Source organism: Myxine glutinosa, chromosome 4 (assembly GCF_964187855.1).
Source record: "Myxine glutinosa chromosome 4, kmMyxGlut1.1, whole genome shotgun sequence".
Lineage (NCBI taxonomy): Eukaryota > Metazoa > Chordata > Myxini > Myxiniformes > Myxinidae > Myxine > Myxine glutinosa.
In genome coordinates, this window is record NC_136264.1 from 92769679 (window position 1) to 92783061 (window position 13383).

Here is a 13383-nt window from a genome sequence, read left to right on the forward strand (position 1 = left end):
CGATCTCCAGATATTTGAACATCAAGGTCATCACATTCTCTTTAGGGTCAGAGTCTCTGTGCACAGAGATTGGTTTTTACAGTGCAAAAACAAACAAAAAAAAAATGAAAAATCACTCATAGAGCGACACTGGGCAAAAGAACAAAGTAGAATGGCACTCAGTAGAGCATCCTTTTGACCACACAAATAATTGGTGGTTGAATTATGTGACCTGATAGAAAAATCGCCTTCAAATTTTAAGTTAATCAGATGAAATTTGACAATTTTAAAAATTTGGCCTATGTTGACCTTTTGGCCTATGTTGACCTCAAATATAATTGGTGGTTGAATGTAATTGCCAGTAAGCCGATGTGAAAATCCTATTCAAATTTCAAGTCAATCAGATGAAAATTGAGGATTTTAGACATTTGAAAAAAGTGGTTGACCTTTCGCCTATTTTGACCTTGTGACCTTTGTTGATCTAAAAAATAGTTGTTGGTTGAATTCAGTTGGCTGATATGTAAATCCTATTCAAATTTCAAGTCAATCAGATGAAAATTGAGGGTTTTAGAAATTCGAAGAGAAGCGGTTGACCTTTGGCCTATGTTTACCTTTTGACCTCAAAAATATATAGGATTTAGTCGGACCACGAACTCCACCATTTGGTGAAGTTTCGTGAAGATCGGTTTGAAATTGTGGCCTGTAGGCATGTACGCGTGAAAACACACACACACACACACACACACACACACACACACACACACACACACACACACACACACACACACACACACACACACACACACACACACACACACACACACGAAAAATCACTCAGAGCGACCCTTGGCAAAACAGAACAAAGTAGAATGGCACTCAGTAGAGCATCCTTTTGACCTCAAAAATAATTAGTGGTTGAATTCAGTGACCTGATGTGCAAATCGTCTTCAAAGTTTAAGTTAATTTGATGAAAATTGACAATTTTAGAAATTTGGCCCATGTTGACCTCAAAATAGTTGGTGGTTGGTTTCAGTAAGCTGATACGCAAATCCTATTCAGATTTCAAGTCAATCGGATGAAAATTGAGGATTTTAGAGATTTGAAAAAAGTGGTTGACCTTAGGCCTATGTTGACCTTTTGGCCTATGTTGATCTCAAAAATAGTTGGTTGTTGAATTCAGTTAGCTTATATGAAAATCCAATTCAAATTTCAAGTCAATCGAATGAAAATTGAGGATTTTAGAAATTTGAAAAAAGTGGTGTATCTTTGGCCTATGTTGACCTTTTGACCTCAAAAATATATAGGATTTTGTCGGACCACAAACTCGACCAGTGAGCAGACGAGCACGCACACGCACACACACACACACACACACACACGATCAACATACTTGTCAAAAATTTTTTTTTGGGTCAAGTCATGAAACATACCTTCACCAAGTTGACCAATAGGTGGAAATTTTGAACAGCAACATTCCATGCGAGGATCTTTTTCATTTGCTCCTGAAACAAAACGACTTTCTTGATACCTGAACCATTCACTGACATTTTAAAATTAATTAATTCTCGCATTAAAAAAAAGGCATTAAACAACAATGCTTCCCGTGTTCAACAAACAAAACAAACAAAAAATCCACAAAATGATATCCGCCATATTCACGGTGCATCGACATGGATTTGAAAACAAGCGTTAAGGCACTCACTTCAGTAGAGTCGCTCGTCTTTTCACCCGGAATGCTTTTCAAGGCCTTCTGCAGGGCAGCAAACATAGCACGGAAGAAGATGGAGAATGTCAGCCTGAAAGTGAAGAGACATTTGTCACACGTGCTGGTAGCTCGGGGTCACTGCGAGACAGGAACGAATGCTGCAGTATTAATTAGATTTTAGTGGCTGCAGGTTCTCCCTGGTTTTTAGGGTCATCATGAAAATCAGGAGGACTGAAATCAATCACGTGGTGTTCAGTTAATTGGGAATTTCAACACGATCGATGGGGGTGTGGGGGTAAGGGAAGGTGTGAGGGATAATCCGTCAACACAAACATCATGAACCATTTTTAACAACAGCGGCTCTCATTATGTGGCATTGCAAAAGTTAAAAGTACAACCCACTACCCCTTCCCCACCCCTCCCCCCCCTCCCCTCGCCCTCCCCCCTCCTCCCTCCCCCCACCCTCCCACTCCTCTCCCCCTCCCATCCCTCCCCCTCCCTCTCCCATCCCCTCCCCCCCCTTCCCCTCCCCTCCCCCCTCCCATCCCCCCCTCTCCCCCTTCCTCCTCCCCCCTCCCTCTCCCTTTCCCCCCTCCCCCTCCCTCCACCCTACCCTCTCCCCCCACTCCCCTTTCCCCTCCTCTCCCCCTCCCCCCCTCCCTTTCCCCCCTACGCCTTCCTTTCCGCCCTACCCCTTCCCCATCCTCCTCCACCCTCCCCTCCCCCTCCCTTTCCCCCATGCTCCTCCCTTTCCCCCCTACCCCTCCTTTCTGCCCTCCCCCTCCCCCCCTCTCCTCCCCTCCTCCCTGTTCCCCTCCCCTTCCCCCTTCCCTCCCTCCCCCACCCGGCACCCAGTTCCAAACATAATATGGATACCAATCTCTCACCTAACGCCATATATTTACGAACCTGGTCAAGGTGGGATAGCTAGGGGAACTGCTGTCTTTATCTGCATGTAGGATTTCAGGAACTGCTTTCCCAGCAATATCTTCAATGACGGCAAACACATCTTCACAATAGTCGAGGTACACCCTGCAATGCAGGCAAGTATCTCCACTAAAATCATTTATATATCGCAAAGTCTCTCGCATTTAAACGATGCAAACAACTTGTATGCCCCTGTCGGTCAGAAAACGGTGTGTTATTACTATTAGTGTTAACTACCAGCTGTTACAAGGATGTACAAGGAACGTGGACACAGGAGGGCACATCATGCCTGCGCTTCATCAACACATTCATTTGAATGTATCAGTTTATAGACTTAGTACAACAGGGAATGGAGGAGTGGTAGGAATGAGAACTGTGGGGGTAGGCATCGGGACATCATGAGGGTATTTATTTTTTATTTTGGGGAAGGTGGAGGTTTGTCGAGTGAGGAATGGGCAAATACAGAGCACATTCACCTTTTTAATGAGACCCTCTCAAAGACATCACACTCACTATACATATTTTCAATCATCAATCAATACACAGTACACACCTAAATAATCTACCAGTCCCACCAATGTCCATGTATCCCTCTATCCCCAATACCTCGAAGCTTCCCTGATGAGCCAAAGGACAGGAATTTTGCCAAGATACTTTCTTTTGCCAATCTTAGTATAATTAATGTCACATAATTAATTTGTGGTCCGCTCTGGGTCTGCGCGGTCGGCGGTTCAAACCCCGTCCCACGCAGAGTCATGCCAAAGACTTAAGTCACTCAAACTCCTGGGTCTCACGATCAGCTATGGTCTTTCTTGGACAAACCACATTTCATCGTTGGCCTCCAAAGCCAGACGCTAACTGAGCATCCTCCATCGTACAAAGTCCTTCCTTAGCACACCTGAATTCCTATCCACTGACAAGGCCATCATCCGCAGCTTCATGGAAAACTGCTCTCCCTCCTGGGCTGGCTCCCTGCCTCACACCTTGCTCAGCTTGACACCGTGGAAACCAAGGCTTTCAAGATCATTGGAATCTCCGGCAATGAAGCTGAGTCTATGGGCCTATCATTACTCAATCACAGACAGATCAATAGTCTCTTTGTCTTCTTCCACCTCTTTTCTGGTCCTGCCCCTCCTGCGATCTCTGTGCTTGCCCAACCGCCTGCCCCCCTCCCAAGGTATCTGCAGGATTCACGTGGTCCACCAGCAACCCGCTTCTAATGAAACTCCCAAAATCCAGAATCACTGTTCACCTGCATTCATATTTCCCACCTGTGGAACCAACTTCCACATCCTCTTCAATCTCATTCCTCCCTTTCGGTTTTCAAGATAGTTGTTCACATCACCATCTCAGATCATCCCTCATCCAAAACCATTATATTTTCGACACCAGTTAACCCCATACCCCAAATTGTTTTCTTCTGTATCCATGTTGTCCATCCCCCGCATTCTCCCCTACCTTACCCGCATATCCATTGTTGTCGGTCTCTGTTTATTTTCTCCCTCGGCCCTGCTGTTGGTGTTTCCCCTTCTCTTTCTGTAGTTCATTTTGTTATGTTGCGTCCTGATTCGTTCTGTGTTCCCGCTCTTCCACAATCATTGACTCTGTATTCAAGAAAAAAGGAGGCAGGTTGCTTTTGAGCAGTTGCGCCTGCCAAATGGGACACGGAAATCTGGAGGGGGGAGGGGGGAGGGGACATCATGGCTGGTAGGTACAACCATGGAAAAGGCTGGCTCAAGTAAAAATCCTAGCTGCTCTTTCTGATCTGGGGCCAGGGGTCCTAATCAGACTGTGGTCCACAGCAACCCTCTACCAGGCCGCCGAGTATGCAGGCAGGCTTAGCCTTTTGCGTAGGCCTGGTCATGGCAGAATGTCCAGGTGTGACAGGACCAGGAGGTAACATGAGCAACAATTCCAGGGGTGTCACCCCAAACCCCAAGGTTGGCACCCAGAACTCTGAGGGCGGTACACCCCAGATACCGAGCGCGGTACCCTAGACCCCAAGCGCGGCACCCCAGTTCCCAGGCGCTGCATCCCAGACCAGGGGATGGCACCCCAGACCACGGGGGTGACGAGCCAGTCGCCAGATCCTGGTTGTGGTACTTCCAAGGACCACATAGGCTTCAGGGAATTGCAGCCCTGGACGTCGTGAGACCAGCTCCACTTCTTGAGGAGCTTGTGATGGGACCGCTCAGCATGTGAAGTCCTGCCATTCTGAGGCTTGTAGTAAGGTCGATATATGGAAAATACCCCCTCAACCCCCAAAAAATTGCTACAAAAGGTTTCTCAACTGATTCTGGTAGGGTTTAGTGTACTTTATAACATACTAAAAGTTTACCAAAGGAGGACCCCCGGAAAAGTGTTTTTTTCAAGATGGCGTCCAAGATGGCCGCCGAAACCTCTTAATGATCATAACTATGTAACTATCAACTCAAATTTGATGATCTTGGTGTCTATCCCTAGGTTTTTGGGGGCAAGGAACACATTAAGACCATTAAAAATGAAAGTGGGCCATTATCTAACAGGTTGAGGGGGCATTTTCCATATATTGACCTGAAGAATGTGTCGAATTGGATCTAACTGAATAACTAATTCTCATCTTTCTCTTTTTCAGACATGATTCAACAATGAGTGCAAGCACAGCCAGTCAAGCTTTTTGTCCAATCTACAAGGAGGAGATCGAGGATTCCAGTGATAACTGGGTTGCAATTCAGTGGAAGGGGGCGAAGGGAATAAATGAAGCCAGTGTAAAGCGGCAGGACGATCTTGTAGTTGAAGCCAGTACTAAAGTGCATAAAAGCTGTCGTCAACAGTACATAAATGATAAAAACATTAAAAGCCATGTTGCAAAGAAAAGTAGTGGTTCTGTGCCACCAAAGAGAACCACAAGACAATCAAGTGGAGGTTTTGACAGTGAAAAGGATTGCGTATTCTGTGGATGTACAATTGATTTGGACAAGGGACACTTTAGCTGGGTACGGACTGACAAATTTGTGGAGACAATTGTGGAGGTCTGTGAATCCCGTTCAGATGATTGGGGACATACTGTAAAGTGTAAAGGGTCGGATTGAATACTATTTACGAGATTTACATGCAGCAGACGGACTTTATCATCATTCGTGCAGTGGAAATTTCCGGTCCTTCAAGTCTGTGCCTTTAGAGTTCCAGAAAGCCCCCGAAGCCAAGCGCAGAAAGTGTGGTCGTCCTAAAGATGAAGATAAGTATGAAGCATTTCAGAAAATGTGTGCTTACCTAGAACTGAACAGTGAGGAACAACTAACTGTTACATCTTTGAGCCTCATAATGAAAGGGTATCTTTGTAATCCTGATTTGGAACCGTATGACAATTACAGTTTGAAAAAGCATCTTAAAGAACGCTTTAAGGACTCAATTTTTTTTGGTGAAAGAGAAGGCTTGGACGATATTGTTACGATGAGAGAACAAACGTCGCAGATTCTGAGATCATACTACAAGCAAACGTGTCAGGAAGGCGATGAAAAGTCCCAAAAACGCGCTATTATTGAAACAGCTGCTAGGTTAATCAGAAGTGATATAAAATCTCAGGTTTCTACCGTGACGAATCAGTATCCAAGTAGTGATGATTTAAAACTTGATTCAGCCCTATCGTTCATTCCGACTAGTCTGCGGACAGCACTGGAAACATTGTTCGTTGGGAAAGACACAAGACGCAAGGTTGCGGCAGTTGGTCATGCCATAATTCAGGCAGTTCGCCCACGAGCTGTCATTGCCCACGAGCTGTCATAGTAGTGATCTCGTCATCGAACAAACGTTGATGAGGTCTCTGAAGAGCACTGGTGGTCTAACTCGCGGCAGTGGGATGACCGAGGACATGCGAAACCTTTGGACCTTATCTGCACCTGTAACATCCGAGTACAACATTGCGATGCAGGATTTCACAAACCTAACCTATACTACAAGTCCGCAACACAAAGACTCAACTGAGGCGCGCATCAAAAGAGATGCATCTGATCTCGAGAAAATTCGGATAAAGCTTGCAGCCTGCTCACCCTTCACATTTGATCCTACTCTGAGAAACATTGTCAACGGGATAGTGGCTGGGCCAGATGTGAATGTACATGACTTTGAATCGGTTGGAAACAAGATCATTGAAGATATAATCGGAAAGTCGGCATTTACTTACAAATTCAAGCGGAAAGACAGAGCCAAAACCCTTGGGAATATCTCTGCTGTGAAGATTGCTCCTGATCGTACCATTGATCCTGCCCTTCTGTTCCAGCGTTTCCTTCTGGTGTCAAGGTCAGGAGATCTTTCCCTTGAAGAGGTTTTGACGTATGAACTAAGCCCCTACCCTCCAGCCCTCTTTGAGACCAGGAACATTCTTCGAAAAGCAGACAAACCTCAGCTTGCTCAGGCAATTCGAGACCATGCTGCGGACTTATCAAGTGAGGCTGTGATGAACTCTATTCCCAAAACAGATTGTTACGTGCTTGATGGTGGCTCTTTGCTCCATCGTTTACCGTGGAACAAAGGCGACTCATATAATGCAATAGCTGAGTCTTATGCAGACTTCACTGTGAGACATTACGGACAAGCGACAGTGGTGTTCGATGGCTATGGTGAAGGTCCCTCCATAAAAGACAACACACATCAGAGACGAGGAAAAAACCTGCACCCTATTGTTAGTTTCACTGCAGAAACAGAGTTTGCAGGCAAAAAGGACGACTTTTTGTCTCGTGACAAAAACAAGGCAGACATGATTGCTCTCATCAGCACAGCACTAACTAAAAGGGGATGCCATGTCATTCAGTCACCAGGGGATGCAGACGTTGATATCGTTAAGGCAACTGTTGAACGATCCCGTCATTGCACCACAACGTTGCTCGGTGAGGATACAGATTTGCTGATCTTGCTCCTTCATTACTCCAGAACAGACAATGAGATCATCTACTTCCGTTCTGATGCAAACAAGCAGTCAAAAGAACACAGAGTGTATAACATTAACCTGTTGAAAGAAACTTTAGGAGACGATGTGTGCAATGAGTTGCTCTTTGTACATGCCTACTCAGGATGTGATTCTACTTCAAGGATTTTCGGCATCGGAAAAAAGTCAGCCTTCCGGAAATTAGTGAAATCTGATCCTGTCATGAAGTCCTGTGCTAGTGCATTCATCCTTCAAAACAAATCTCAAGAGGACATATCAGATCTTGGCAAAGACCTGATGGTTGATCTCTTTGGTGGCAAGTCTAATGATACGCTATCATCACTGCGCCATATCATTTTCACCAAAAAAGTGGCAACTGCTCAAGCATTTGTCACTTCTGAACGGCTCCCCCCAACATCACCTGCAACAATATTCCATAGCCAACGTGTGTACTTTCAAATTATGGTATGGATGGGGATGGCAAATGAAATGAACCCAACTGAATGGGGATGGAAACAGGAAAATGATCAGTTAATTCCAATTATGACCCAAAACAATGCTGCGCCTGACGAACTCTTGAAAATTATCCATTGCAACTGTTTGGGGGGATGCAAATCCTCTCGATGCAGCTGCAGACGCTATGGACTCCGCTGCACTGCTGCATGTGGCCCTTGCCAAACTGAAAACTGTGACAATCCAAACAACACTCAAGAGGTCGATACTGAGGAGGAGGATGACACTCAAAACTGAACGCTCTGAAACTTATTCTATGGACAAAGGTGTTTGTGCATTAGGTGACAGCTGAAGGTCATGAGTTCAATTTCATAATGATTCAACAGCTCAGTAATATCCAAAGTTGTCTTAATGTGTTCCTTGCCCCCAAAAACCTGGGGATAGACATCAAGATCATTAAATTTGAGTCAATAGTTATGGACTTGCGGTCATTTGGAGGTGTTGGCGGCCATTATTGACGCCATATTGGATTTTTGTGTTACATATAATGGCCCACTTTCATTTTTAATGGTCTTAATGTGTTCCTTGCCCCCAAAAACCTAGGGATAGACACCAAGATCATCAAATTTGAGTTGATAGTTACATAGTTATGATCATTAAGAGGTTTCGGCGGCCATCTTGGACGCCATCTTGAAAAAAACACTTTTCCGGGGGTCCTACTTTGGTAAACTTTTAGTATGTTATAACGTACGCTAAACCCTACCAGAATCAGTTGAGAAACCTTTTGTAGCAATTGTTTGGGGGTTAAACTGTATTTTGACCTGACTATTGGTTGTTATACAAGTAAAAATTTGAGAATTTGTGCTTATATAAAATGTTGGAAGCATTTCGTGTTAAAAGTGGTTAAACAAGTTTTTTAGGATAATTCGAGGGTGCTGAATTCAAAAATGCTGCTTAACCGGTTCAATTTTGGAGTCTTAACCTTCAAATTGTAAAAAACAAAATGCCCGCCATTTTCAGCATATTTTTTGCCATAACTTGAATTTTAAGCAACATAGAAGACTCAAAATAGTGGCAATACCCATGTTTGTGATACTGAGGATTCCAAATTTACTGTTACCTAAGTTGTAACTAGTTTGGTTTCGCCGCCATGTTGAATTCCAAGATGGCATTTGGCATCGGAGAGCATTCAACATTCTTTGCTTAATGCAGAAAAACTTGGACAGGTGCAGCTGGATGAGTTTGTTGATCAGCGCCTTCTTCAGCCTCCTTATGGCACATGTCATATCAATTTCAATGCCGCTTTACATAGGAACAAAGCACAGACTTTCTCGTCTCTGTATGCTGTAGACTGCAAAGAAAGCAAAGGCAAAGAAACGACCATCAAGGCAGATAGAAACATTCTACAGCGACTTGTGACAGCTTCCAAAGCAGGGCGTGTGATAAACCTGGACCTGATTCTGCAGCATGAGCTTATGCCTGTGCCAATTTCACTTGCTGCCATGAATGGGAGTCTACATACAGGCAGTAGCGGTAAATCTCGACTGGCAAATGATTTGATTCAAGATGTCTCAACCCCAGAAGAAGTGACATTAAATGGAAGTACTTGCTTAGTAATTGATGGTCAAGCACTGGTGATGGCTCTTGGAAAGCCCAGCGGAATAACCACATTTGGTGAATATGCAGATGCGTTTGTGAATTCAGTGTTTGCCATGGGGAAAAAATTTGAGAGAGTTGACGTAACTTTCGACCGATACCAGCAGGATTCCATCAAGACTGGAACCAGAATGAAACGTACCCGGGCCTCTCGACCAATACGTCGGGTAATAGAAAACCAAAACGTTCCGCTACCAGACAAATGGACCAACTTTCTCTCACTTGGAGAGAATAAGGCAAATCTAGCAGAGTTTCTTTCTCAGCAGCTCATGACAAATGCGGTGTCTATTGCACCCACAACACTTGTAGTGGCTGGAGGATTTGCACAGATCACAGACGTGAAATCTTCAGATCCAGAGATGGACACATCATCCCTACAGGCCAACCATGAGGAGGCGGACACACGACTTGTTCTTCATTGCGTCGACACAAATGCTGAAACAGTGGTGGTTTTAGTGCATGACACTGACGTGCTGGTCTTGTTAGCTGCTCATTTTGATAAGATGCCATGCACTCAGCTGTGGATGAAGGCAGGAACTCTTAAGAAGCCAAAATACATTCCCATCCACAAACTCCACCAGAAACTGCCACCTTGCCAAGTGGAAGCGTTGCTGCCATTCCATGCAATTACTGGTTGTGACAGTGTGTCACAGCTTGCTGGCCACGGCAAAAAGACAGCCTGGAAGGTGTTTCAAACACACAGCCAATTGTTGACAGATCTAGGCACAGAAGATATCACTGAAGAAGTAATCAACGATGCAGAAAAGTTCATATGCCGTCTTTACAAGGTACCCGATGATGTGGACAGATGCGACAAGGCACGTGTAATACTCTTCTCTAAGGGTTGTCCACAGGAGACTCTGCCACCAACATCAGATGCAGTGAGACTACACATAAGGCGCGCACATTACCAGGCTTTTATTTGGAAGCGCGCAACCATCGCTACTCCAGTACTCCCCCAAGTAACAGACATGGGATGGACATACATCGATGGGAACTTGGTGCCGAAGTTGATGACGCTATCTCCAATTCCTAAGGCGTGTCGCGAGATAGTAACATGCGGATGTACCAAAGGATGTATAAATGGCCGTTGCAGCTGCAGAAAAGCTGGGCTAACATGCACAGGAGGATGTGCATGTGCATTGTGCATACAACAGACAACTAGAATGCAGAAACAGAACAGACTAAGATAGACAGGTAAACATTTGAGAATGCCAATATTGAGCTATACGGTATTTATAAAGTATAATTACTAAAAGGCAGCCATTTTGGAACTTCACCCCTTTTTTAAATGCACTTTAGAAATGATTTAATATCATTTTTTTGTTCTAAAGAAATTAAAAGCGCATTTGACCAGTGAAAGTGATGTACATAAAAAAATACACCCCAGAAATTACCAAAAATATGGCGGCCATCTTGGAATTCAACATGGCGGCGAAACCAAACTAGTTACAACTTAGGTAACAGTAAATTTGGAATCCTCAGTATCACAAACATGGGTATTGCCACTATTTTGAGCCTTCTATGTTGCTTAAAATTCAAGTTATGGCAAAAAATATGCTGAAAATGGCGGGCATTTTGTTTTTTACAATTTGAAGGTTAAGACTCCAAAATTGAACCGGTTAAACAGCATTTTTGAATTCAGCACCCTCGAATTATCCTAAAAAACTTGTTTAATCACATTTAACACAAAATGCCTACACTATTCGAAAATTCTCAAATTTTTACTTGTCTATGTGGGACACTGGTTGTTTTTTGTGTAGGGGGTAAAATTTGGGATGAGAACTGTTGATTGACAGGATTAGGGAAAGATTTGTCAAAAATAGACACTACCAAAATTGAACCCACTCCTCCCAGCATAAGGCACAAACTCTTCAGGACTGTAGAGACTGTAGAGCTGACTTCACCATGATGACGTGCAGTGCACGGGCCAAACAGTTCATAATGTTCATTGAAAAGTGCATCTAGCACTTTTTCTTCTGTCTTTGTGCTCAGATCCTCACCTTGCCTCACCTGTACATGAGATAATCTTACTTTATACAGTCTTAAAGTAAACACTCTCTGTCTCCTAAGTATACATTTTACAATACGGCTTACTTCCAGACAACCACCTGTTACAAGGAGATCTTATCAACTCGATCACACGGTCCATACTATTTTTAAGACAACCTATGGACCTCCCACCCATTCCATGTACCAATATCTTACTACAATTCACCAAATGTCCGTCTGTCTGTCTGTCTGCCCATCCGTTCGTCCGTTCCCAGGTACCGAAAAAACGGCTGAACCGATCGCAACGAAATTTTGGGTGGGTAATCCTGGGACACCCGGAGTAAAATAGGCTATATTGTTTTTCCAATTTCAGTTTTGGTCTCCAGCATTTTCAGGTTTGGACTCCCGCCTAACGTTATTGTCCTGGGTACCGAAAAAATGGCTGCACCGATCGCAACAATACACCTCCATGCCCGTGGGATTCCCACGGGTGACCCCACTAGTGTTGTACAATTCTGTTTGTATGTCGTCCCAGAGATCCATCCCTTCATGTTGTCTCATCTCAATAAATTGTTATTTCTAAGAGCTGTGCGCCTGTTTGTTTCCCCATCATCTTACCGCATAGCGGTGGGGCCTGTGACATCATATGATCGTAATCATGGTGGTGTCATAGACGTATAGTGACAAACCCTCCATATTATTGCCATCAGCTTTATTCAAGTTCAAGTACACTAGAATTCAAGCCCTGGGACCTTCTTGGCAACCGAGTAAGCATGCAATTCGCAAACATTAATTAGTTAAGTCTTATGGAAAAAATAGGTTTAGTTCCAGATACCTAACCCGAAAAAAAACCTAAGCTATTAGCTACCTAAGTTATTAAAAAATAGCCAATGTCTTTGGTAACGTGCCACTTCATGAGTGGAAGCGAGGCTCCATTGACCGACATGTGTTTATGGATATTTTTGTTTTGGATATTTACAGACAATTTAGTGATTTCTTTTTCTGTAATTGTGGGTTCGAGGTACATCAATATTCCAGATATCAGCTTTCTACCAAAGCTATAAAGTACGAAACATTTATGAGCGAATGAGGGAGTGGTTAAGAAAGAGCTTTACATATTAGATGTATAACAGTAGTCTATTTATTGATAAAGTGAGCTACTTCATTAAAACGTAGCATTTTTGACAAATAAATTTTTGACAAATGGGAAAATAGCCCAAACCGGAGGACCTGCCTTGTGAGCAAATTAAAATTGGGATACAGCAAAATCGACACAAAAGAGTTAATGTATCTGAGAAGTGTAATATTGATACGGCTTATAGCAGAGTCCATTATGAACGAGATTCAACAAAGCTGTAGTTATATATGACAATTCTGGAGGACAGATCAGACTTCTTTCTGATGCCATTCCAGATGTTACCCCACCAATGTTACTCCTCCGCCAATGCCATTCCCGAAAGCAAAGGCAAAGCTGAGAGTAGTGTCCATGAAATATCGAAGGACAGAGGTATTTACATTTTACGTCAAATCTACAGTCGACATACAGTACCTGACAGTGTAGTTTATCAATAAGATAATATCGATTACCAAGAAGATAACAGAATCTTTTTTATTTAATTAAAAGAATATAAAAACAAACAAAAAAAGAATCAAACAGCACCTCTTCACTGAAAAGGTGACCATAAACCCATCACACCTGCACTTGCTGTATGAGTCCTGACCAATAGGGGGTGCCCAGCATGCATCCATCCTGTTTAGTCATCCATTA

General features: G+C 43.6%; 1 protein-coding gene across 3 annotated transcripts in view; it reads right to left on the reverse strand.

Moving 5' to 3' along the window:
* Window positions 1-13383, reverse strand: part of FANCD2 (FA complementation group D2) — a 340198-nt gene that overhangs the window by 55751 nt on the left and 271064 nt on the right. For all 3 annotated transcript variants that reach the window (XM_078776144.1, XM_068112928.2, XM_078776145.1), the window contains 3 exons: window positions 2594-2716; window positions 1682-1775; window positions 1410-1481 (listed from right to left, as the gene is read on the reverse strand). In XM_078776144.1, the coding sequence (XP_078632270.1) occupies window positions 1410-1481; window positions 1682-1775; window positions 2594-2716 (289 nt within the window). The remainder of the gene's footprint in view (window positions 1-1409; window positions 1482-1681; window positions 1776-2593; window positions 2717-13383) is intronic.